Source organism: Rhinoderma darwinii, chromosome 6, assembly GCF_050947455.1.
Source record: "Rhinoderma darwinii isolate aRhiDar2 chromosome 6, aRhiDar2.hap1, whole genome shotgun sequence".
Taxonomy (NCBI): domain Eukaryota; kingdom Metazoa; phylum Chordata; class Amphibia; order Anura; family Rhinodermatidae; genus Rhinoderma; species Rhinoderma darwinii.
The window spans coordinates 125,691,943-125,719,023 of NC_134692.1; the positions used below are offsets into that span (position 1 = coordinate 125,691,943).

The 27,081-nt window shown below is 41.4% G+C and overlaps 1 protein-coding gene across 1 annotated transcript in view; it reads left to right on the forward strand.

Annotated features, from left to right (window-relative positions):
* The window catches only part of FAM20C (FAM20C golgi associated secretory pathway kinase), a 131,490-nt gene that overhangs the window by 68,297 nt on the left and 36,112 nt on the right, over nucleotides 1-27,081 (forward strand). Inside the window, exon 4 of the mRNA XM_075830273.1 lies at nucleotides 25,140-25,232. Within this exon, the coding sequence (XP_075686388.1) occupies nucleotides 25,140-25,232 (93 nt within the window). The remainder of the gene's footprint in view (nucleotides 1-25,139; nucleotides 25,233-27,081) is intronic.

The following is a 27,081-nucleotide window of genomic DNA, read 5'->3' on the forward strand; positions in this document are numbered from 1 at the left end:
GAGAACTGATCATCTTTGTCTCCAGTATGAGCAGTGACCCTTTTCCAGTTACACCCTTCTGTTGCTGACTTTTTACAAATGATGCGATGCCTCTGCAATTTTTTTTTTTGGTGTGTCTGAAGCTGAAAAAAAATAAGAGATTCAGCCTTCCCCGCGAGACAAATATGGATTTATCCCCTTTGTAGCTGGACGATTACTTCGCCTTGTGCTGTAACATTCATTTGCAGATTGTATGATGTATTCTTTACGGTTGTTTTTTTCACCCTACACCACATACTTGTCTTCACATATATTCTGAGGCAGTGAACTGTGTTCGCTTTCTGGCATCTGTATTGTGGTTGAGTAAGCTGTAAACTAAGAATGGTGTCAAAAAAGAGGAAAAAGTAGACGGTGGAAATACTTCTCAAGGCATACGATATCTGATGCTATTATTTTTTATCTCATTTCATCTGTCACTATTATATTTATCTAATTTCATTTTAGGGCAAAGCTACACCATGGATTTTATGCATTTTTTTATATATATATTAAAGGGCTTTTTCGGGTCTTTGATATTGATTACCTTTACTTTTTTGCCATATTTAGAGTCGGGGAGGAATTTTTCCTCGAATGAGGCAATTGTCATCCGCCCCAAGAGGGTTTTTGCCTTCATCTGGATCAACACGGTGGGAAAATAGGTTGAACTTGATGAACCTGTGTCTTGGTGTGACTGCTACCTCTGCACTTACTATAGCTACTCCCCTGGGTTTCTGGTCTTTTTTACTACAAAAAATAGCGCTGTATGCTGCCCTATTCTTATCATCAACTAGAGTAAGAAACGGGGGGAAAAATGTGAATGTGAGCCAAGCATAAGGCAAAACCGACTACTTGTTACAATGGCCGTTTTTGCATAAATGACAACAAGAAGTCCAGCCATATTGGTTGTCACCTTTTAAGTAGCTTAAATCGGGCTGAGCTGCAATACCAGATACAACCAGTGCACAGGAGTGGTGCTGTTTCTAGATCTCTAATCTCATACAACCCTTTTATACATCAATAGATTAGACATAATAAATCAAAAATATCAAGCATTACTGCTGACACATATAGACTACTTTCAATGGCTCGTTCATTGCTCTGTCCCACGCTAAGCATATTATACCATTGCTGGATTAAATCCATCGATGTAGAAATGTTTATAAATATCTTTACCTCGTTTGTCTTCCACATTTAATGATATCCTCCTGGATTGATTTTTCAGGTGATGCGGCAAATTCTTTCACTTTGTGTCGCTAAAATCTCTGCCCTGTGCACAATGACATTTACTTGATCCATTTGTCTTCATTAGAGGCAGCGGTGCCATTATAAGTTCATTTTATCAATCTAATTGAATTGAGAATTTGTTCTAGACGTTTTCATTCGAAAATTGAGAGTTTCTCCTTTTTTTTTGGCTTTTCTTTCTTTGCCGTGTCAACAGCATGAAATGTGTCATCTTTCTCCGTCAATCTCTAGAGGATTGACTGATTTTTCCTCAAATTCAAGGATGAAAAAATGAATAAGGAGAAGAACCTGTTCTTGAAAGGTGTCTAAGACACGGGGTAAGAAGTAGCTTCGACCGCAATGGTGACCTATTTCAATACCAATGTCAAGGGAAGCTTTAATAAAATCCATTGGGTCGTTTTAGGGAAATATGTCCTCGGATCAGCTTCCTTTATACTAAAGGATGATAGTATATTGTAAGCAGGCCATTCGATATTTATATATTCTCTTGCAGTATTATCTGATACACACTTGAGCACATAGCGGAGAAGTATTCTCTCACACGCATGGCTTACCTTAACTACCTCTGCTATTTACACATCTCCTGGGAGGCAAAGCTTCAACAGAAGAAAGAGCACATTTTTCAAGTACTGATCCCTAGTTCTTTACATCTCTTAGTAGAAGCGCCAATCTCCCATCTCCGTAATGCACTGCGGTGTAACCAGTGATGATGCATAAAGGGTTTATTTATGTGCGGACACGTAAGAGTTGCCAATAAATTGGCACATTCTTCATTATTGACGGCTTGGCATTTCTATTCATGTCCTATGAGATACACAAGGGGATAGTTTAACTAATAAATATAAGTGTGCATCATTTTTTTCATTGGTTGCATTGATTTAATGTGCATTAGAAATTTGGTTGGGAATTACATTACCCCAAAAGCAGAAATGGAACATCAATGAAGCTCTCCGTTGGTGTTGGTTCACGCTCTTTGGCTTTGGTTACACAGACCACCCACAAAACTGCTGATCCTGGACTGATATCAATGAACCATTCTATTCCCAATAACTAGTATCCCCATAGGCAAGTGGAACTTCCCCTCTGCTCTATCCCAGTGGCCAGGTATCTGCAAGTAGGGTTGTCCTCTGTTGTTCCTCATCCACCTTATAAAGGTTCCTTGGCTCCTCTTGGAGGCTAGTTCAACCATGCCTGTCTCAATTCAACAACTATTGAAATTTTTAGGCTAGAAATTCCCACCTATGGATGTTTTGGCATCTATAAAATAAAACTTGGGCATGTGGCAAATGCATTATGAAGAACTGGATCTGGCCATTAGGCCACCATAATGTCTTGTAAGTTTGTACATTCGACTTAAAACCTTCTGAAACTTTTTGTAACATGAATTTTTGGAACAAGATGTATAGTTTTGCTTTTGATTAGCTGCTGACTTTGCATATTAAGTAAAAGTTGCAATGTAAGTTGTATTTTGGCTCGAAGTTATTACGAAGAATTAAATGAAAATCAGGTACGTGGCACTGCTGAGGAAGCTGCAAGCTTTGTTGAACAATTAATAGAATAACTTTTCCCGAAAGACGGTACTTAAACTCTGAACAAAATGAGGTCAATAGCAAGTAGAAATTGAATATACTGCAGAGGAGAAGGGCACTAGAGCAAGATGGGATCGTGGGCATGTGGGTAAAAGAGGCCAGATCCCATATACGGTACAATCTATGCTACCATACAGGCCATCTGGATTGTGGAGATTAGTATTACAAGAAAGGGGACACACAGACCATAGAGGGCCCCAGAGAAGGAATAATAACAGACTGCTTCTATCCCAATGCTAATATAATAAGAATGATGGAGAGTCTCCTTGTAGCTCTCTATGAAATAACTCAATGGTGCCTACAATAATTGTGAGCTATGGGAACTATTAGCACAGTTCATTGCACACTGTCTCGCAAGCAGTAGGAATACATTTTGTTTTCTAAGTTGGTCCATTATTACCTGCATAGGTTGCACATATTGTATATATTAGCCCTGAAGAAGGCAATATTGTTTTTTTGAGTGACTTAAAGGAGTTTTTCCCACTATAGACATGTATGGCATATCCTAGCTTTTTACATATGCCTTAAAGCAGGGTTAGACTGGCACTCCAGACTACTAGAGAATCCCCTGGTGGGCCCAGGTTCTGGCACAATAATGGGCCCCAAAAGCTTTAGCAGAAGACAACCGAATTTGGAGAAGACTTTGGAGCCAATCACTTGCCAATAGGACCGATTTCTAATGGGGTAATTCACAAATAACCTAAGAGACAGAATAATTTTGCTCTGGTAGCCCTAAGGAACCCCAGTCTGATGCTGCCTAAAAGATTGTAACATTAAACTTATTGTATGATGGCACTAATCTGATATCTAAGAAGGATAAAAAATTACCCCATCTACTCTAGAATAGCAGCATTTAATAGGTGATTGGAAGGAGAGCTCTATTGTGGTGGCCTTATTTTACCAAGATCAGACGTTTTTCCTGCCCTACGTCTAGAAAAATATCTCATACTGATGTCCAGATAAGTTCCATGGGAGTTGATAAATGAACTTTACTTAGAAATTACGTACAAGGTAATTTCACTTAGAAGCTACACGAGTAATTATATAGGTTGTGTTGTATTTAAAGAGGCTCTGTCACCAGATTTTGCAACCCCTATCTGCTATTGCAGCAGATCAGCGCTGCAATGTAGATTACAGTAACGTTTTTATTTTTAAAAAACGAGCATTTTTGGCCAAGTTATGACCATTTTTGTATTTATGCAAATGAGGCTTGCAAAAGTACAACTGGGCGTGTTGAAAAGTAAAAGTACAACTGGGCGTGTATTATGTGCGTACATCGGGGCGTTTTTACTTCTTTTACTAGCTGGGCGTTCTCTCGAGAACACGCTGCGTGTCTACACTGCCAGAAGCTGGGCGTTCTGAAGAGAAGCGGATGATACTTCTCGTCAGAACGCCCAGCTAGTAAAAGAAGTAAAAACGCCCCGATGTACGCACATAATACACGCCCCGATGTACGCACATAATACACGCCCAGTTGGACTTTTACTTTAAACACGCCCAGTTGTACTTTTGCAAGCCTCATTTGCATAAATACAAAAATCGTCATTACTTGGCCAAAAATGCTCGTTTTTTAAAAATAAAAACGTTACTGTAATCTACATTGCAGCGCCGATCTGCTGCAATAGCAGATAGGGGTTGCAAAATCTGGTGACAGAGCCTCTTTAAGCAGTTGTATGAGATGAAAAAAAAATGTCAGATTTTTTTTCTAGAAACCACGCCACTCTTTGCGTGGACTAGAGTTGCAGCTCAGCCTCATTTACTGGAATATGGTTCAGCTGCAAAACCAATCACAACCCATGGACAAGAGAAGTGCTGATTCTAGAAAGAAAAAAATCAGATCCATTTCTAACCCCATTTAACCCTTTTAAAGAGATCAAAAGGTTTGTAAAATAGAAGGATAGGTATGCCCATGCTTCCTAAAAAATTACAACTACTCTGGCCATAATGTTGGGTGCCTCTAAGTATTGTCGCAGAAGCCCATTTAGCCAAGAAATGGAACAAATTCAACATATTACTATATTTCCAGATCAAGATCCTTTCTGGAACTATAAAAATACTGTAGCTTTTCAGATAACCATTGAAGGGACTCTTCAAGACTTATAAATATAACTAATGATAAATGTATATACATTGTGATATGTTCTATTCCTTGGAGCAGATGTTGGAGACCATGACTGAACTGAAAGACTCTTGTTTTTTTGTAGACCTATGTATTCATTCCCGTTTCTGGATGGACTCCTACTAACATAAGTCCCTGCTTTCAAGAACCTAATGTAGTGCATTAGAAAGTTTGAGCATGTACTATAAATTCAAGTCTATTATAGCATTACAATCGTCTATTTCATCTACAGTACAACCCATGATTTATGCTATATATATATATACAGCTGCATCGGCGCCTGCTATCATCCCACACAAGAGACGTCCATTGTGTTATTTGCAGCCAGTTCAATGTCATATTAAAGTGTTGCTGTCATAGTGCAAACATTTTTTTAACCATTCTTTTGAAATGGAGCTTTATAAAATTATGGAGGTCAGAGAAAGATGAAAGCACGGTCATTATACTCACATTGTTTTCTATGCCTCTGAGTGAGCAATGGACAACAACAACCTTTGTTTCCACTTTGGAAGATCATTCTGCTCTAAAGATTGAACAACCGTCACAGTGAACAACCGTTTTTGCATTCATCTATTATAGTATGTGGTCCGGGGGAGCCCTTGAGAGCCTTTTAAACTATGTGGTGAGATGAAGTGTGGTCGGCAGGGCCATATGGTGAGAAGAAAGGTTTTGCTGCGGAGAAGAGCCAGTAAATTCATGGTCAACAATAAGAGATGTTGCAGTGTAAATGAATGCAATAAACAGATACTAGCTATCATCGACACTAAAATGTAGCAAATTGTACTTTTAATTGAAGAAACCACATAGACACCAATTCAGTAGAGTATTCACATCTGATCAATGAAATAAGAACTGTACACTATAGTTATGCACTAGAAATAGCCATTAATGAACATACGCTCGATAGAAGCAGTTATTATAGGACAGTACATTAATATTTATGAAGAACCAGTCTACAATTTCATTACATGGTATATCTGCTGCAGAAATCCCATTCTTATCTAGACTTATGTTTACCCAATAGAACTCCCCTCGTTGAGACTCTTCCTATTAGGGACTCTCATTGATTTTCTGGCATTGAACAGACAGCAAGCACCGACCTTGGCAGCACGGTTAGAACTGTTGTCTTGTAGCCATGGAGTCCCTGGTACAAATCAAACCAAGGGCAACATCTGCATGGAGTTTGTATGTTCTCCCCGTGTTTGTGTAGGGTTTCTGGTTTCCGTCCATACTCCAAAAAAATATACAGATGGGGAATTTAGATTGTGAGCTCCACTGGGGACAGTAAGTGATGACAACTTCTATACAGGAAAATGTTGGTGCGAAGGAACAGAAATAAATAAATAACAAATAATAATGCCCACTACCCAATCAGTTTGTCTCAGTGTAGGGTCAGACTGGCCCACCAGTGTACAAGAGGATCCCCCAATGTACCTAGATTCTAACCCTATAATGGGCAGCTAACTTAACATGGCCAGCTGAAGACAACCAACCTCATCACTTTGGAGACAATCACTTACCACACTATTTTTTTTTATGGGTTTACAAATAACCTATTCGACATTATTGATAATATGTCCTGTGGGTTAATGATAACTGCAATTTTTACAATACAATGAAAATGGACAAACACATATTCTGCATGGATGGGCCTCAAAATAATTTTCTAAGGTGGACCCAAGTTACCCCAAAGTCTCACAATCCAAAATAGTCATCCAAACCAGACAACTACTTTAAGAACTGTAAGATGAAGTATCATTCTAAGGCACCTGATCTTAACTCTTCATAGAATAATATAACCCATAATCATAATCCAACTTCTACCATTCTACCATTTATCTACTTTAATTCAGTCTTAAGAAAATAATATGTATTAATGAGAAGACACTGAATATTGAATATTATCTCATTATAAAACCAACATGCCTTTTAATCTTAACAAGCTTTATATATTGTAGCTGGAGAACTGGTCGGACATGCGCCCTACATGTTGGGCGCCAGGGCATGGTGCCAACAAGCCACTCTGCTTTGGCTAGGGTATTTACGTAGAGGGCTCAGGCTGCAAATTTTGCCCCAGGTTAAAGCAAACCTGGCTGTGACTCTTTTGGGCGCTATGGTTAAAGGGATATCCGATTTAAATTTTTCGATTTCCCCTCATTTCACACTCTGCCTCACAGCAAACTTCTAATATACTAACATTTTTTTAAAGTGCCTCCGTTCTCTGGTCTCTCCACCCGTCACCTGACTTGGGATGTCACGTTCTGCATTCTCCACTGACATGTTGTAAACCCATCACATCGTCTAGGAGCCAATAGTCCTAGCTGGATATACAGAACGTCACTATTGACATATCGATTCTTGGACGTCTTCTTCCTTAGCCATGACTCTGCATGCATGCCTTTCGGCTCCGTGCAAGGTGAAAACAAGAATCAGTAAATATCTTGTTGGGTTTTTTTCAGCGAGTGGTCTACATAGGGTGAAATTGATTTAACATACTTTTTTTTTGATCGGGGATCTCGAACATCCCCTTTAACACTTCCTGTTCCTGTTCTCCAAAAACCTCATTAGAAATGGCTTATGGCCTGTGTGTCTTGTATTACTTATTATCTCATTTTACATGTTTTTTATGCAGAGATTACAAGAGATCCCAATATTATAATTAAAACAAGAATATAACAGATGCCCATTTCTGTAATTAGAAGTGAAGGTGGGAAGATGTCTCTTCTTCCTGTCTCCCTGGCTACAAAAACTCCACAGGATCTCACCTTGTAATTAAGTGATGTATTGAAGAAGGTTACAGTCCATACAAATAAAGCCAGTGTCTAAAAATGTCCCTGTTCTTAGTATTTTGTAAGAAATCTACAGCTGTATAAACAGGAAAAATAACAAAAATTCAAGAAAAAGCAAATCCTCAGCGCAACATCAATATTGCAATGTATAAGGAGTTAAAGTAGCTATACTTACCCACAGCATTATCTATGTGTTTGCCCTCTCTACTCAACAGATAATATGATGGTATCAACCCAAGCCCATGAATGCATTCAAATATGTCATTCTTCGCTATCTACACAAAACCTAACTTAATATTGGAGTTAGGAAATAAAGGCTCACCTTTCTATTCGCAGGAATGATTGGTTAAATGCTAACAGATTGAATAGTGTATGGATACCCAAAAAATTTTTTTTTTATTACATTCATACATCAAAGCCCCCTTAATTTTGATCCCAAAGTTCTGAGGCTCTTGCTAACCTACCAGAGACGATAATAGTCCCAAAGAGAAATTCTAAGATAGTCTAAAATTTTGGAATTATGGTTTCCAACTTCTAATATGGAGCATTGGATCAATAATGGAAAATTACAAACATGTTTTCATGGCCTAGAGATACACTAGACAAATCCATGGTAAATATTAAAATCCAGGTCCAGGGATATGGGATTTTCAATAATTTCTTTCCTCATCAGTTGCAACCATCATTTTTGTTGGTATCGTGCTGGAAAGACGTGGACTTCATAACTTCAGGGGTAAGGGTGGCAAGGTGTTAACTGGGATGCAGTTGGAAGGGCAAACCTGACTGAGATAAGGCCAGTACAAGTCACAGCTTGGGGTAACGAATTCATTGGTTCAGAGGAGTTTGGGCTTCTGGACATAAACTTGCCTATGATCGTAATTGGTGCTAGGCATGGGGTTGTGAGTGGGCCTCGTTTGGTATTTGGGCACAGAAGGGTTCTCCGTGCAATCTTAGTCTACATGGGTACACAGGTTATAAGTGGACAGATCTATATAACATTTGTCTGCCTTTAAAAGTTTGTAAATGTGAATCCACAAACTGCTATTATTATGGACAAATGGGAATAGATAAAACAGTCATCTCTCCGGGATGACTAAACATATTAGCTCTCTATTATCTTTTGTTCCGGTTAATATATTTGGGAATTTGCAAGATATAAGGTCTATATTGCCCTTGTAGCCCCAATAACACGTATACTGTGTGGACATCTCAAAAACACTGAATATTGCCTATTTTTAGCAAGAAAATTCTACCAGAAATGATATCACATTAAAAATAAATTTCTCGTTGAACTCATTTGCCCTTACGTCCAGTCTATTTCGTGGAAAGGTAAACCATCAGATATCGTATCTAGATTTTCCTTCACCCAGGGCAAACATTCAGTTTGTTGCCCATCCTGTCTCTAAATACCTTGGTCGATGCCGCTTAGTTGTTGGCGCTACAAACATGTATAGCCACATTGACTTTTTCCCAGGTCATGTGACAGAATAATATATAGAATAAATTTGCAGGTCACATGTTTTAAAATCCATCTAATTCAGGCTTACAAGCAGATAAACCATTATAAATATAATGTAATATTGTATTAACTTACCGTCATGTACTTCAGTGATGTCTGCAGGAACTGCCTGCTGCCGCCGGTGCTCCCCATGATGTCGGGTGACAACGGCTGCCCGACCAATCAATGAAGGGAGCACTGTATTTAAAACTGCCTGTGGCCTTTGTCTGGCACTAGTTAATACCCTGGATCTCGCTGTTATCCTGCTCATTTCTTATGTATTTGTTTTTGGTTTTGACCCCTTGTAGCTCTCTTGGGTTGCATACCTCCATTTCTTGTAACTTCTCAGTCTAGTTTAAGCTGTATCCTTTTTTTCATTGCACAAGACTGTTTTACCCTGACACGGCTGAATGACCACGACACTTCCATTGCTACCGGCAACCACTCTTACCCAGAGAATTAGTTACTAAATAACCTCCACGCTCTTAAGTGCTCTGGTCAGTAGTGCACCAAGACCATAATCGAAGTAACCTTATTCTTGCTGAGATAGTTATTTTATTCATAACTTTTCCCCAGAAAAAATTCCACTTAAAGGGGTTTTCCCCCAATAACATTTATTCCCTATCAACATGAAAAGTGTTGAATGCTATTAATGCATTATTTTTTGGAAAACCCTTCAACAGAGGATTATCAAATCAATTGTTTATTTGTGAGAATATTTTTCATTTCTATCTTGATTCCACCAATACGTTGGCCATTCTCATAGCTTACACAGGCAACTGTAGGCACCGCTATGGGATCCAGAAGCAAGTTGGCTATGAATGCCACGAGTCAGGGGCATAACTATAGGGAGTGCAGAGGTCGAGGTCACATCTGAGTTGGTGGGCAATAGGGGGCCTAATGGCCTCTCTGACCCATAAGAGGACACCGGTATTATACATGGAGTGTGATAGGTGGGGAGCGCTGTTACAGATTTTGCGTTAAGGGTCAAGGAAGTTCAAGTCATGCTTCTGCCAGCAGTATGGATCTACAACATATGGTCTCATACTTCTGTTTCTGATGTTATAAGAAATGGAAAAGGCTTATATATTCCAAGATAGAAGCATAACAGGAAATAATGAATTTCTTCTTTATTGCAATAGGATGTGCTAATATTTTCCCAACTATGATATGCTTTTTATGTACTCCAGATGTCTTGGTTAGATAAAGATCTTAGTCATCAGCAGAAAGTCCAGGCTCAATCAAAACGCGTTGACCCAGTTTCCAGCACTACATCATGTTTTCCCATCTTCAGTGCTCAGTCAGAAGGCAATGTTTCCTAAATTACAAAGAAAATGTAATATAAAGTTCACTGACTATTAACCATCTGAATTCCTAATACTTTGCAAACCCAAGAAACTAACCAGTATACAGTATATTCTAAATTCAAGCCAAGATGACCAGTAACGGATGGATTGTAATAGAGAAAAAGGGCTAATATAGATTCCACAGTAAATGCAGATTGTTTCTTACCTGTTAGCTTAGATGTTAAAGGGTGGATTTTCATTAGCGAATATATCATATGTTATAATATTAGGATGTAATTTATTGTACATGTTATCTTTAGATGGATAGAGGACTGTAAGGGACCATGTACAGTTGCACATAGAGTCCCTACTGTTTTTTTCTTTATGGCCGATAGGCACGGTGAGCCTCCATATGGAGCTACTGGGAGGCACCTAGTATCTCTGGTATACAGTGTGCATTGGAGCATGCCATAACTTTCTAATCGAAGGCACATGGAGGTAGATTATGGGCCAATAGTCGTCTTTGAGTGCCATATTATGGTTCTGCACAACACAAATCCGTAATATGGTCAGATAAAACGCTCCCTATCTATGGCTGCATTTATGGTGAATCTATAAAGTTTCAATACATGGATATTAGGAGAAGATGGCATGACTGTAGTCACTTCACACTTGAGTTCATTTACATTCATTATTTAGACCGTTGGATTATTCCATCCAAGGCTACAAAAAATTTGGCAAACAAAAACCTTTTAATATATACATACCACCTCTTAAATAAAACGGTAGTTCTAAGACAAAGTGCCATTGATAATACTGGTGGCTTCTAATGTGGCAACAGGGGACTTTGGGCTTCCTCAGTGCCAGGACCCCAAGCTGACAGCGATCTCTACAACCTCTAGTGGGCTTGGTAGCCACATTGTAACAAACTCTATATTACGTCTTATAAGTTTTGCCTTATTTCCTAGAACTTATAGAATTGCTTTGAACAGCTAGCACATTTTTAAGCTCTGTCTCCCTACCATCTGCTGTGATAATTGGACGCCTCTTGTTTTTCGACCCTTCGTTTTTTGGTTCTTTAAATCCTACTAGAGACCTATTAGGCTTCTACCCCTCAGTTTCTCATTGTTACTTGGCACAATCGATCTCTAAATAGAATAAACAAGAAACAGAATTCTCCCAGAACTGAAGATTTCTATAAAGCCAGTTCTTCCTCCTGCTATATACAATGTGTTCTGCAGTTTGGACGCCAAATGTTGTATCTCTTGTACTGTGAACCAAACAGGCAGATCTTACTGCGATCTAAGTATATTAGTAACTATACTTCAGTAATATTCATCACTAAGAATAATCAACAGATGGAGAAGAATTTATTGTAGTAAAGTAACTGTAGGTTATGACTTAGGATAATTATTGCTACCTTGTTCGCTCTCTTTCAGATGATGTATATTCGGGCTGGGGTTAAAATATGCTCAATACTCTGGCTTAGCAAACACTGCACTTTGTAACATGTCTAAGGTCTTCACATTTTCCAAGACTGGTGCAAGACTTCGATTCCCAATGGGTATTTAAGACCAAGTTTCCACGTCATATACTGTACATAATGGGAGTTAAGGGTTTTTTTACACTGGGCAATTATCAGGCAAACACTCGTTCATCTGCTGATCGTATCGTTCTAAAAAAGTAAAATATTATCGTTGTCGGCAGCACATCCCCCTGACGCGTTGCCGACATGGTGATAACGTATGGGGACGAGCGATCGGACTAACGAGCGCTCATCCCCATGCATAGCTCCTTGTAACAGGAGCAGACGAGTGCCGATCAATGAGCTGTCTCGTTGATTGGCGTTCGCTGCACGGGCCAAAATCGTTAAGTTATAAAACAAATATCACAGATCATACTGTGGAGTAGATGTGGTGCACATGAGTGCCATATTCTATGGATATCATTTTTTTCCTCTTTTCCACTTATTTGTCCGTTCTCTGATTCTGATTCTGTGCCTCATGCATAAAGTAGTCAAGACTACCAGACTTAGGGCTGGTGAATATTGTAAGTCACCTATTTCACTATATTTTCCTAATAAACCTCACACATCAATGTTTGTAGATGCTTCAGAAAATAGGGTAGCAAAAAATCAAACCACATTTGGGAATCACTGTATAGGTCATATCAGCACATGGAGCAATGAGGTTTAAGGAGTTATTTAGAAAAATATGGCTGCTTTTTCCCCAAAACAGAACCACACCTATCCACAGGTTGTGTGTGGTATTGCAGTGCAGCCTCATTCACTTCAATGGAGCTGAGCTGCAATACCAGACACAACCCATAGACAGGTGTGGCACGGTTTTTGGGAAGAACACACCCATGTTTTTCCAATCCTGGACAACCCTTTAACCACAGTGCTCGAGCACGACAATTAGATGACTAGCTACCTCCATCTCTAGAATGTTTTATGGGGTCGATTTATTTTTGTAAGCAAAATTGTCATTAGCTGGCATTGTATGGTGTAAAATTGTGATTATTTTGTGACTTTCCAGTTATGATGTGCCAGCTATGTGTACTCGGTGTATTATGTTCTCGTAGGTTTGTCATGGACGATGAAACATTTATCTGATCACTTTATTACTACTGCTGTTTATTTCCATGATCTATGTTCCATAGCTGATTTATAGATTTTTAGCGGGTGTAGTTAAATTCACATATTTTTGTACAGCATGTTCACTGAACCAAAACTGGTGGCAAAATAATAAATTATATAAATTGGATCATTTCTTTTCAAGGAAAACTCTGCTGTTAAATCTCAGTTTAGGTCCGGATCTTTGATGAACATATCATGGCGTCCGTAGACTGTTATGGGCCCATACTGTGGCTTCCTGTGCCTAGGAGAAACATAGTGTTTTTATTTTTCACATCTATTCATTATAAATATGTGGGAAAAATCATATTGAGCCCCATAAAATTCCACATTAAAGAGCCATTCTCTCTCAGGATCAACCATTGCTTCTAGGATAAAACAGAAGCAAAATTTCCCTCCTTCCCCATACATCCTCAATTATATTTACTTTGATAACTTTTGTCCTACATTTTCGCAAGGGGTTAGTGATAATATTTCTGTAATATCCCTAGAGGTCTAGAGTCTAAGGGTGGTCTTACATGGAGCCATGTAGGCATTATGTATACACAGGGAGATGTGCCGCCCACTACTATAAGATTTAATGCTGCATAAACAATAGGATCAGCCGATGAACGAACATTTACTTTCGTTGCCCAGTTTACAAAGGGCAATGATCGGGAACGAGCGTGCACATAAACGCTTGCTTGCCAAATAATTGGCCCGTGTAAAAGGTCCTTTAGTGGTAAATACCTAGTATTTTGTAGACTAAGTGACAAAAGGGTTTCTCTGCTTTGAAAAATCCCTACTTGTTTGAAGGGCCCCTTAACTGTGTTCCGTTGTTGAGACCCCCAGTGATCAGCTGTTATCTGTTGGGAAACCTGGCAATATGTGTTCAGTTGGCCTGCAGTGCCCGCACAGGGTAAATTAAGAATCATACCATGCTTATTTATTTCAATGTGCTGTCTGTGCAGTGTAGGACAGGACAGGTCTTCCAGAGCAACAGACGCTCTTTATAACCGCCCTCCATTCTGGCCAAGAGATGAACAGAGGCACCCCTCTACTAACTCAAAATTCCCTAATAGGGTGTATGATAATGGGTTTTCTAAACTGGTCAACCACCTTAATATTGATTTTCATTATCCATGGTACTCTATGAAGTATTTAACTCGATGTTTTTTTCCTGAACTGCTCAGAGGGGGGGGGTGTTTCTGGGTAATGAACCCCCCTTCTCTAAGTTTGCCCATAACAAGCTCGATATGGCAGCAGCCAGAGTTTCAGTTCCTTTTTAGGTAGAAGGGCATCTTCAGAATTCTGCTTGACTCCCATTGTGGGAGCTCAGATGATAGTAAGGCTACATTCAGACGAGTGTCGGCAACCTAGAATGTGAAAAACGGAGGTCCGAGGTGCACCGGTGCGGGACGTGTTGTCACGGATCCCCATAGACTACAGTCTATATAGAGAGATGCATGACAGTAAAATAGGACATGTTGAAACAACGGTCGTGTGAACGACCCCATTGAAATACATGAGTCTGTGTGACGGCCGTTGTTTTAACGCCCGTCACAAGGATGAGACACACGCTTGTCTGAATGAGCCCGTACACAGTTAGAACTAAATTGTTAGGTCAAATGTCCGAGTTACTGTCATCCACTTTCTGGTCCAAACGAAACCAGTGGAGTTTTGAAAGGGTATTGAAAGCCACTATGTATATGAATGGAGGATACAACATGAAAACACTGGAAATGGATACAAAACCAATAAAGCAAAGTTTTTGCAAGTTGCTTAACATTATATATGTATTTCATCTTTGCAAATTTTGTTAAAAGTGGAATTTTGCTTTCTGAACCATTTTTGCCTCTATTAGAGAACGTTGACGCTCAGTGTCAGTAAGTTTGAACGCCACAGATTTACAATATGAGACTAAACATCTTCCAGTGAACATGTTTCAAATATTTAATTATTCATGCTCTGCTTTCTTTTAACAAAATAATCAGACCAAAACCTCCGTGACGCTTGGAAAATGTCCCGAGGCCCGGCAGCCTTACGTGCGTGAAACGTGGTTTGTCAGTGTTCGGGGCTCCAACAATTACTGTATGCACAATACATATAATTAGAAGATTTAGATGGCATTTTGTCCGCTGGTACTTAATGGGCGTTACAGTCTTGCCTTTGGATTTGCTGGGGGACTTGTTTGGTGGTTTTCAGGACTAGAGGGACACTTTATGGAAAATAATGTATATTTTATGATTGCATAGAAGCATGGCCTTTCATATTATTAAAAGGGACGTCCCATCTGCTCTTATTCACACTGCGTTTGAGCATTCCATTGTGTATTTCCCAACTTATACCTCCATCTGAAGACTCCAACCTATGTCACTATATAGACATACAGACCATAGGGTCCTATTGTAAAAACAAAAGTATACAAAAAACGTATTTCGCATGTTTTTTTTTTCGACTGGATGCCTCTGTATGAATAACATAGTCAACTACGCTATTCAATACATTAAAAAAAGGTATGACGACACATACCTCGCCAACATATGCCAAGAGGACACACTTTTGACAAATGTCAGGTCAATGGGGTCTATGGATATGTGTGGTACATGAAGTAGCTTTACGCTATGTGCAGTGTTAATAAAGCCTAATCTGGCAAGAGTTTTTCTCTGTACAGCCATGGAGGCAGTCATTTTGGAATCTGATCGACAATGGAAAAAAGTATTTAAAAATCTTTTATAATAATCAAATAATTTACCATATGACATCACTAAAGCAGGAAATCTTAGTAATGTCACTTCTAAAGCATGATACCTCAGTGTTGTCACTGCTGAAGCATGATACCTCGGTGATGTCACTACTGAAGAATGATACCTTGGTGATGTCACTGCTGAAGAATGATACCTCGGTGATGTCACTGCTAAAGCATGATACCTCGGTGATGTCACTGCTGAAGCATGATACCTCGGTCATGTCACTACTGAAGAATGATACCTTGGTGATGTCACTGCTTAAGCATGATACCTCGGTGATGTCACTGCTGAAGAATGATACTTCGGTAATGTCACTGTTGCAGAATGATACCTAGGTGATGTCACTGCTGAAGTATGATACCTCGGTGATGTCACTGCTGAAGCATGATACCTCGGTGTTGTCACTGCTGAAGCATGATACCTTAGTGATTCACTGCTGAAGCATGATACCTCGGTGATGTCACTGCTGAAGCATGATACCTCGGTGATGTCACTGCTGAAGCATGATACCTCGGTGATGTCACTACTGAAGAATGATACCTTGGTGATGTCACTGCTGAAGAATGATACCTCGGTGATGTCACTGCTAAAGCATGATACCTCGGTGATGTCACTGCTGAAGCATGATACCTCGGTGATGTCACTACTGAAGAATGATACCTCGGTGATGTCACTGCTGAAGAATGATACCTTGGTGATGTCACTGCTGAAGCATGATACCTCGGTGATGTCACTGCTGAAGCATGATACCTCGGTGATGTCACTGCTGAAGAATGATACTTCGGTAATGTCACTGCTGCAGAATGATACCTAGGTGATGTCACTGCTGAAGTATGATACCTCGGTGATGTCACTGCTGAAGCATGATACCTCGGTGTTGTCACTGCTGAAGCATGATACCTTAGTGATTCACTGCTGAAGCATGATACCTCGGTGATGTCACTGCTGAAGCATGATACCTCGGTGATGTCACTGCTGAAGCATGATACCTCGGTGATGTCACTACTGAAGAATGATACCTTGGTGATGTCACTGCTGAAGAATGATACCTCGGTGATGTCACTGCTGAAGCATGATACCTCGGTGATGTCACTACTGAAGAATGATACCTTGGTGATGTCACTGCTGAAGAATGATACCTCGGTGATGTCACTGCTAAAGCATGATACCTCGGTGATGTCACTGCTGAAGCATGATACCTCGGTGATGTCACTACTGAAGAATGATACCTCGGTGATGTCACTGCTGAAGAATGATACCTTGGTGATGTCACTGCTGAAGCATGATACCTTGGTGATGTCACTGCTGAAGCATGATACCTCGGTGATGTCACTGCTGAAGAATGATACTTCGGTAATGTCACTGCTGCAGAATGATACCTAGGTGATGTCACTGCTGAAGTATCATACCTCGGTGATGTCACTGCTGAAGCATGATACCTCGGTGTTGTCACTGCTGAAGCATGATACCTTAGTGATTCACTGCTGAAGCATGATACCTCGGTGATGTCACTGCTGAAGCATGATACCTCGGTGATGTCACTGCTGAAGCATGATACCTCGGTGATGTCACTGCTGAAGCATGATACCTCGGTGATGTTTCTGCTGAAGAATGATATCTTGGTGATGTCATTACTGAAGCATGATACCTCGGTGATGTCACTGATAAAGCATCAGTCTTTAGTGATGTCACTGCTCACTTGCTAGCGGTAGACTGTTTGGTACAACCCCAAATGTCTTCCTCCTGCACTGTGAAATTAATGGAGCAGGCTGGTCGTGTTTTTTCTTTTCCAGCACAAGCAGAGCTACACAGATACACATTTCCGCTTTTTCTATTTTTTTTCTTTTTAACAGTAGAATAGATGGGTAATGGCGTCTGCTTCATTCATTGTCTAAATGATGGGAATGAGGCAAAGCATGACTGTTTTTGTTCCACACGCGGCACTTATTATTTTAGAAATAAACTAAACATTGCTTTTCCACCTCGTGGATGCCTAATATTTATTAAACGCAGGAATAGTAAGTGTGAAGAGTATTTATCTTGATAATGTTCTCAGCTGTAAAATGCCTCATTGCATGAAAACAAAGTAGAGAACTAAAACGCTTATGGAAATGAGAGTGGCAAAAAAATCATTGCATTAATGTGTCTGAATCTTCTTCAAGTTAAGACTATTGGAATTCGGAAGCACAAGAAATGCTAGAAGGTTAGAGAGGTGACATAACTCCATGTGGTTAGCACTGGGGTCATGTGTTTGACTCCATCCAGGGCAGTATCTGCGGGAAATTTGCACGTAGTCCCCTTTGTGGGGGTTAGGTTTATCAAACAGTGTCCCTGATTAGTATATGTCCTGTGCATGCAGTAGGCATGTTCTGACCGAGGGGTGAATAAGAAAGGGATAAACCCATGGATGGTCTGGCAGACCAAGGACTTGAGAATCCTTTGTTGGGCTCAAGTTAGCCCAAAAAAAAAATCACGAGGTCAAGCAGATGACAACAACATGTGAAGCTTACAGAGGAGCAGGTCACTTGCTGCTTGGGTTGAATTTATTGTGGGGATTTAGAGCCATCAAACAGTGTCCTCTGATATACGTCCTGTACATACAGTAGGTTTTTATCTGGGGTTGGTTAAAAAGAAAGGGAAATATTTGAGGTTAGAATGGGCAACAAGAGAAAGAGAATCCTCAGTTGGGCTCAAGTTGGCTACAATAAAGTCCATGATGTTATGCAGAAGACAACTTCATGTGAATCTTACAGAGGAGCAGGTCACTTTCTGCTTGGGTTTATTTAGGTGTATCAAATAGTGTCCTCCGATTAGTATGTGTCGTATTATGTAGGTTCGGAGCTGAGAGCGTTGAATAAGTAAGGAAAATACTTGCGATTAGACTTGTCAACTAGGGAAAGAGAATCCTCATTTGGGCTCAAGTTGGCCACAATAAGGCCCATGAGGTCAAGTAGACAACAACTCATGTAGGCAGGTCACTTGCTGCCAGGGTTTATTGCTTTTTGAGGTTATTCCATAAATACACTTCTAACTCTTATTGATAATACCTAAGTGTGTAAGGATAAAACCAGAGTTTACAAATACATTTAAAGGGAGCATGCAAATTTTCTATGTAGCTGTACAATGGGCCTTCACAGTGATCTTCCCTGGTGAACCCAAGGTACCGAGTACTGATAGAGGACACCCTATCCAAACAGATGTTGTGTACCCTTGTAAGGGGGTGATACGGCCCTTCTAAAGTGAACTGTCTTCCCTGTGCATCTTTCATGTTTAGTGGTATTTTTCTTCTGTGTTATCCTGTGTATGCCTGTCATATTATTAGCAGCCACAAGGTGTCACTGCAGGACGAGTGACTGAGGAGACAGAGCTGGGTGACAGGAAGTGGAAGTGAGGGAGAGCGATGTGACTCAGGGGGTAGAAAGAAAGAGGACTTGTGTGACAGAGAGGGGGCACAGTGACCAGGCTGCCGCCATTTGTAGGAGAAGGATCCTTGGCTCAATGTTCCTGGAGGAGGACTAGCTGGACATTCACTACAGCTCAGCGGTGTCAGGAGACACAAGGGAAAAGATGTCGTCTTCTTCAACAGAGGAGCAGAAAGCAGAGGTAAGGGTGGTATGCCGCGTGGTAGTGAGTAGCTCTCGCTCTGACCCGCGGAGGCGCACGCGGTAATATATCCGCCGGACTCACGTCGTAGCCAAAGGGCGAGGGGCATAGCTTCCACCTTTGGGGATTCCGCAGTGTGAGTGGTAGCACCACAGTGATCCGCGGAGACGGCCCATTTCCTTCTTGAGACCCGCCGGGCCGGGTCAGTGAGCGCCAGGCGCAGCCACCCATGAGCTGGTAGGACTCCCACGAGGGCGAGTGCCTCAGCTACTGAGAGACTTGATTTGAATACTGTATTGTCGTTATTTGGCCTGTTTGAAATTGTGATTTTCAGTAAACCGTTTATTTGAAAAGAACTGAGTAGTGTTGTGGTGTCCACGTTTAGTCTTACCTAACACGTGGCGTCACGAACAGGATGAGCCAACCAGGAACTTCAGCGGAGTCTGCCATCAGTGCCCCAGCCCCACCCCCAATTCTGTTCCCTATGGGGGCAGCCATGTTAAATGTGCCCAAATATGACGGAAAGAGTGTGACGCTGATGGATTGGGCCGAGAGGCTACGAGCAGCGGCCCGACTCTACCAAGTACCTCCCCCACACCAAGCGGATCTCGCGTTGAGCCTGCTAGAAGGAGATGCTCGTGCAGCAGTAGTAGTCCTCCCAGTCATTCAAAGAGCGACCCTGGAAGACATCATCACCAGGCTCGAAACCCTATACGGAGACACTACCTCAGTTACCGATTTACGGAAAAAATTCTATACCCGTAGTCAACGGGAAGATGAATCCGTTCAACAGTACTCGGTTGCACTCCAACGATTGTGGAACCGACTTAGCAAGAAAGATCAAGAGGGGTGCGCGGCTGTCCCTGACCCGGACAGGGTGCTGCGGGACCAATACTTGTCTGGGTTGAAGAATAGAGCGCTAAGAAGGAGCCTCAGAGACTATATACGGACGGAGCCGCATACCGCCTTAGTGGACCTAGTTCGAGAGGCCATAGAGTGGCAGCACGAGGGAGAGGATGGTGCTCACGTTAGTGTACACAACTCGACCGAAAGGGGACCGCCTCCGAAAATGGACCCCACACCAGAGAGTGCTTTCCTCCGAGACTTTGCCATGCATGTGAGGGAGTTCATGAGGGAGATGAGAGAAGAGATCAACCAGCTGAAGGCGGCAAGTTCTACCCGGGAGGACCGTCCTCGGCAGAGAAGATTTGATCCGGCCGAAATTCGCCGGTGTTGGGAATGTGGCCGACCAGGACACCTGGCAAGAGACTGTCATGCCCCTAGGATGAAACGGCCACCTTTAAACTAGAAGGACCCGCTGCTGAGGGCCGGGTGGCGGAAGTTCCTTGTAGAGGCCCTCTATCATCCACAGAGAGAGCTATTGGGTGCTGCACAGGAATACCAGCAGTACAGCACAAGGTGTGGAATCTTAGCCAAGTGGAAGGAAAGTTTATTTCTAGTCAAGTAAAAGGGACGGTGAAGTGGTTTCATGTCCGAAAGGGCTACGGTTTTATTCGCCGAAGTGACCATAAAGGCGATGTGTTTGTCCACTGGTCTGCTATAAAGAGGAGCAACCCCCAGAAGTCTCTGCGCAGCGTTGGAGAAGGAGAGATGGTAGAATTTGATGTAGTGGGAGGAAGAAAGGGCACTGAAGCTGCCAATGTCACAGGCCCCGGTGGTGTTCCAGTTAAGGGAAGCAGATTTGCCCCTGACCGGCGGCGACCCCGTCGGCCCTTTCACCAGCTCAGGTCAGAGAGTTTAGAGGAATCGAGAGACCCGGCCATAGGTCAAGTGTCAAGTCAAACGTCTCGTGACCAGCCATCCCTCCTTTCCCCTGCAGCTGCGGAATTCACACCAGCAGTCTTGCAACGTCCGATGTTGGTAGCAGCCAACAAGCCAGGACCAGGATTGATTACTAAAGAACCACCGTTTCAACAGCCTTTCGTCTGTTCAACTGACCAGCCTAAAGATCAGCGGGACCTGTCGACAGTAAGACAACCGGATGCAGTGGGATTCCAAGAGGTCGACAAAAAGGAGAACACAGCTCTACAAGGATGGGGAACTGTAACCGCTACAGAAATGAATGCCTGGCTAGCCTCTGTGAGTGCAAGGGACTGCACTCGAAAAAGCCGGGGGAAGTGTAAGGGGGTGATACGGCCCTTCTAAAGTGAACTGTCTTCCCTGTGCATCTTTCATGTTTAGTGGTATTTTTCTTCTGTGTTATCCTGTGTATGCCTGTCATATTATTAGCAGCCACAAGGTGTCACTGCAGGACGAGTGACTGAGGAGACAGAGCTGGGTGACAGGAAGTGGAAGTGAGGGAGAGCGATGTGACTCAGGGGGTAGAAAGAAAGAGGACTTGTGTGACAGAGAGGGGGCACAGTGACCAGGCTGCCGCCATTTGTAGGAGAAGGATCCTTGGCTCAATGTTCCTGGAGGAGGACTAGCTGGACATTCACTACAGCTCAGCGGTGTCAGGAGACACAAGGGAAAAGATGTCGTCTTCTTCAACAGAGGAGCAGAAAGCAGAGGTAAGGGTGGTATGCCGCGTGGTAGTGAGTAGCTCTCGCTCTGACCCGCGGAGGCGCACGCGGTAATATATCCGCCGGACTCACGCCGTAGCCAAAGGGCGAGGGGCATAGCTTCCACCTTTGGGGATTCCGCAGTGTGAGTGGTAGCACCACAGTGATCCGCGGAGACGGCCCATTTCCTTCTTGAGACCCGCCGGGCCGGGTCAGTGAGCGCCAGGCGCAGCCACCCATGAGCTGGTAGGACTCCCACGAGGGCGAGTGCCTCAGCTACTGAGAGACTTGATTTGAATACTGTATTGTCGTTATTTGGCTTGTTTGAAATTGTGATTTTCAGTAAACCGTTTATTTGAAAAGAACTGAGTAGTGTTGTGGTGTCCACGTTTAGTCTTACCTAACACCCTTCTTCCCCTTATTTAGCTAAGGTCAAAAGCAAGGATGCCACTCATAACCTCAAGAATAGACCTCAAGGTAGAAATATGGTGATGGCCTCTAAAAAGCCCCTTTCTTGTTAGGTCTTCAACATCTACATTGGCTATTTTTCATAAATGTACCATGTCTTCTCTGGCTTTCTTACTAGTACAATCTCAACAGTGAAAAAATAGAAGCTTTGAAAGTTACCTTAATATTTTGATCTAATTCACCAACAACTTGATGCCGATATATTTGTCAAATTCTAGACCTTTTGGCAAATTGGAGGAAAATAGTAAAGAAACATTAAAAAAAAATCTAAAACTATCCTAGTGAAGGAGGCCAAAAATGTATCTTTAGCAGAAGTCTGGGTGTCAGGTGGTTGTCATCTACAGTAAAATGTTCCATTTCTATTGCTCTTGTATCATCATCCTACTTGGTGCTCTTCAGCTATTGTGAAATACAAGTCTTCTGGCGCCTATTGCGAATAAAATAATGAGCCGTATCGGCATTAAATGCATTGTGGCCTTCACTTGGAAAACTTCTTGTTTTGATATCTCGGAAAGATTTATGGTACACAAATAAGCTGAAGAAATTCGAGATGATAAACTAGGAAGGAAAGTTTTGTTTTTCTTTCTTAAGATCCAAAGTTAATGATGTATTTAGTATGAGAACCCGAAGCTGCAGGCAGCTAATAGACAAGTGAAATTTGTGTGAATGTGCAGTTCCTGCAGTGATTTAATGATTGTCCCATATGTCACTTATAGAGACGTAAGGTACAATTACAGCTTGTGCAGCTGGCTAAACTGTCAAGATGAAGAAGAAGCTTCTAATTCAGGGTCTTCCCTTTAAGACCTTGGCATTGATTTTTATTTTTTTACCGTTTTAATGAATGAATGCGACTTGTCATTATATAAAGCCGACATGATACAACTTCTCAATGATTTCCACAATTGTAGGATAGAATCTCATGACCGGTAGCAATATATTAACTACTAATGATAAATTGGTGAATTTATTCATTGCTAGCTAGGGGGGTACCCCATCTTGGACATTTAGGGCATATCCACAGGATATGCCATAAATGTCCAATAGATGAGGGTCCCAACTCTGGGACCTTCTCCTATCTCTAGATTGGGTCGCCCTGACCCCCAGCTTTTATTTAGTCCCACTGTCATTGCTCTTGGGAGCTATGGAAGCTATGGGTGTTACGGAGAAAACGTTACTAAGCAAACTCGGCTGTTTCCATACTCCCGGACACTTCGTAACTCAGTGGCAGCACATTAGTGACTGTAGGACAAAGTAGGACGGGGTCAGGAGACCTCTATTCTATGGATTGGTACCAGTCCCAGAGGTGGGACCCACATCTAATGGACATTTATGTCTGAGATGAGATGAGAATACCCATTTTAATGTTTGTATAGGACAGTAAAAAATGTTTGTATTCTTGTATGAGAGTTGCACAGAATACTTGCTGGGCAATCCCAGTAAATAGCTGATTTTGCCAGGGGAAGTTGCTGTAGCTGTTAATTTCTGCTGCAGCGGCCTCTACAGGGGAAATGTAGCATTACATGCAATCACTCAAATAAATGGTCATCCATGTAATACATAGACGAACTGCAAAAGTGAGACAGACTCTGTGTTAGCGACTCTCTGCTCTGGCTCATGGAAGGGGCACCAAGCAGGGGGATCTTCCACTATAACATCTATATGCCCTAATCAGACATAAAAAAAAAACAGGGACGAATTGAAATGAGACCACCCCTAATAGCAGCGTGTTTTGGATTAGCATTTTATTTTGGGTTGTCTTCCTATAATCCAGAATTTCTAATAATCCAGCACCCACTAGGTCCCATTCATGCTGACTCAAAGAGGCCATGTAACATCTCCTGTTTTAGTAAATACTTGTACTCCCCATGAGATAGCAATTCTGAATCAATTTTTCTTAGAACTCTGCGTTATACCGTTCTTCTGTCATTCCTCTGGGTGTTACCAGTTGGGGGTGTGTCCCTACACAGACTGACAATGTCCAATCAGTGCTGACAGAGTGAGAGTCTGTATGGACACGCCCCTTTGACAAGGTAAATCGTAACAGCCAGTTGTCAATTTATTCATTCATTTCTAGGAGGAATAACAGAGAAACGGTACAATGAAGCATTCTAAGAAAAGATGTTCCAGAATAGTTTTTTCATTGGGAATACAAGTATTTACTAAAACTGACATGTCAGGAGAGGTGACAGGTCCTCTTTAAAGGAATTTTGCTGGAATTTTTGTGAAATTGGAGGACTACCATTACATACTTGATTAAAGACAATATATAACTACATGAACTAGTTATTTAGTGGGCATTTATTTACCCCCAACTCCAAACAAAAGAGGTAGCAGTGGTTGACACAGACAGAAAAGAGCCCCCTCCAAGAACAGTATATGGGCGTATTGCTCTCTAATAGCTCATCATAGAGCACCCCTCTATGTCCCCATGAAATTTATGAGTTCCTTAAATGCGATCTAAGACAGTAGAAAGTAGTTTTTAAGGTGGTGCTGTGCCCCCTACCTGCTTGGCCCCTGTGCTGCTTCACAGGCAGAAAATATGGTATATCCACCTCTGATGTGTTGGCTCAAATATTTGCCCACTATTTATACAGTAGTTGACAAGTGACATTTATTCCATTTTGTCTTTTGTATTTTTTAGGCAAACAAGAGAGCAAGAAACACCGCCGGACTTCTTCTACTTTTCAGATTATGAGCGGCATAACGCTGAGATCGCTGCTTTTCATTTGGACAGGTAAGACATGTAATATAAGATATACAATTCTGAGAGAATATTTATGAGGATGGACATACAACCTTCTTATCATCCAGGGACTTGTCTGACACAATCGTAATGCATCATGTCGGCAAGAGACGTTGGGTGGTGTTGTTTTGTAGCCATGCTATTGATCTTAAAGGTATGAACCTATACATTGGTGGCCCTCCAATACCTCCATACTGAATATATTTTTGGATTTGGGGTCTAGATTTATTTTGAGGTCTGGTCCAAGGTCTAAAATTTGGTTTGGTCTGCGGTCTGAATTTTTATTTTTATTTTTGGGGGGAGGATCTGGGATTTACATACATTTAGTAGTCTGGATTTATTATGGGTTCTTGTCTGGGTTGTAAATTTATTGTAGGGTTTGATTTTGATGCCTCCTATACCCTATCATTTTTCAGGTGATGCTGGGAGTTGTGATTTCACCGGAGTTGTAATACTGTAAAACTACAAATCCTTTTAGCCAAATCCACTAGTCAGCTAGACTGATGGCTCGACTGCAAGTGACTTTTGTGTTCCTCCAACACACAATATAACCCTGATCGGTATTGAGGCAGACAGGTTCCGTTATTTTTAATAAATCTCTACTAGGAAAATGTTTAAAAACAATAAACACATATAGTAAAATAAAAAATAAAAAACCTACTTTGGTTTAGACTTTGAATGGAGTAGCAGCACGCATGCTTGACTGCCACTCTATTCAATGTTCTCCTCTCTGCGATTGAGCAGTGAAAAGCAACATGGGGTTCAGGACCCCTGTTCCGGCGATCGGTAGGGGTCCCAGCGGTGGGCTCCCAGTGAGGAGATAATTATTACTTATCCGGTGGATAGGTGATTATTGTTGATTCTGGGAGACCCCTGTAAGCTCTCATAAGATCACCCACCCCTATGGCTGTTTTACTGATATTCAGCCATACACAATAGGTTAATTCTATCTTAAAGCTGTGTTCTGGTTTCTGTACATTAGAGTTATGCAAATTTTCTAATATATTTTGTGTATTAATTCGTCATCATTGTTAAAATCTCTGCTTGTGGTCATTGAATGGGAACCTTAATTGAAAACCTGTCCTGGTCACGTGATCTTTCAAATGCACAGTCTATTACAAGAGACAACTGTAATACCTGTAACAAGCCGTGCACCTGTGTGATCATCACGTGACATTGTAGAAATTGTAGATCTACTTAGTATACAATGAATAAGCGTTATTTGTTAAAGGGTGCCTCCAACGTTGCTGGCGCTCCTACCGCATTTAACTTTCTGGTGGGAGAGACACTCCCACCAGAAGGTTAAATGCGGTAGGAGATCATTAAATGCAGTAGGAGATCAAGCAGTACTGTTACAAAGGTAACAGTATTAGGCCTGAAGCATAGGTGCTTTGGGCATTGAACTATTGGCATGGCAACGGTACAGCCCGATTTGCTGGCAATTGACAATGTGTCAGATTGTAATTTATGGTGACGATTGAAAGCGCCAGCAAAAATGGAGGTAACCTTTAAAGAAACACTAATTCTAGAAATGAACAGCAAGTGATCGACTATGGGGTGGGTATAGCACAGGGGGTGGGGCTTAATGCTCTGTGGGATCTACTGCAGACAGGTCAAAAGGGGGAGGCTCCTGCTGCAGCCAGTTGTCTTTCAGCCAGACACAATATTATGAGGAGAAGGAAAATGTTTCCTGGAACACACACAGAGAAGTTATTTTTATATATTTTTCAGTATTATTTTCAATATGAGACAAAATAGGATTAAATGAAAAGAGAAAATTAAAGAAAAACTGCCTAGATATTATTAAAAAAATTTTGAGGTATGTTTAGTGTTCCTTTAC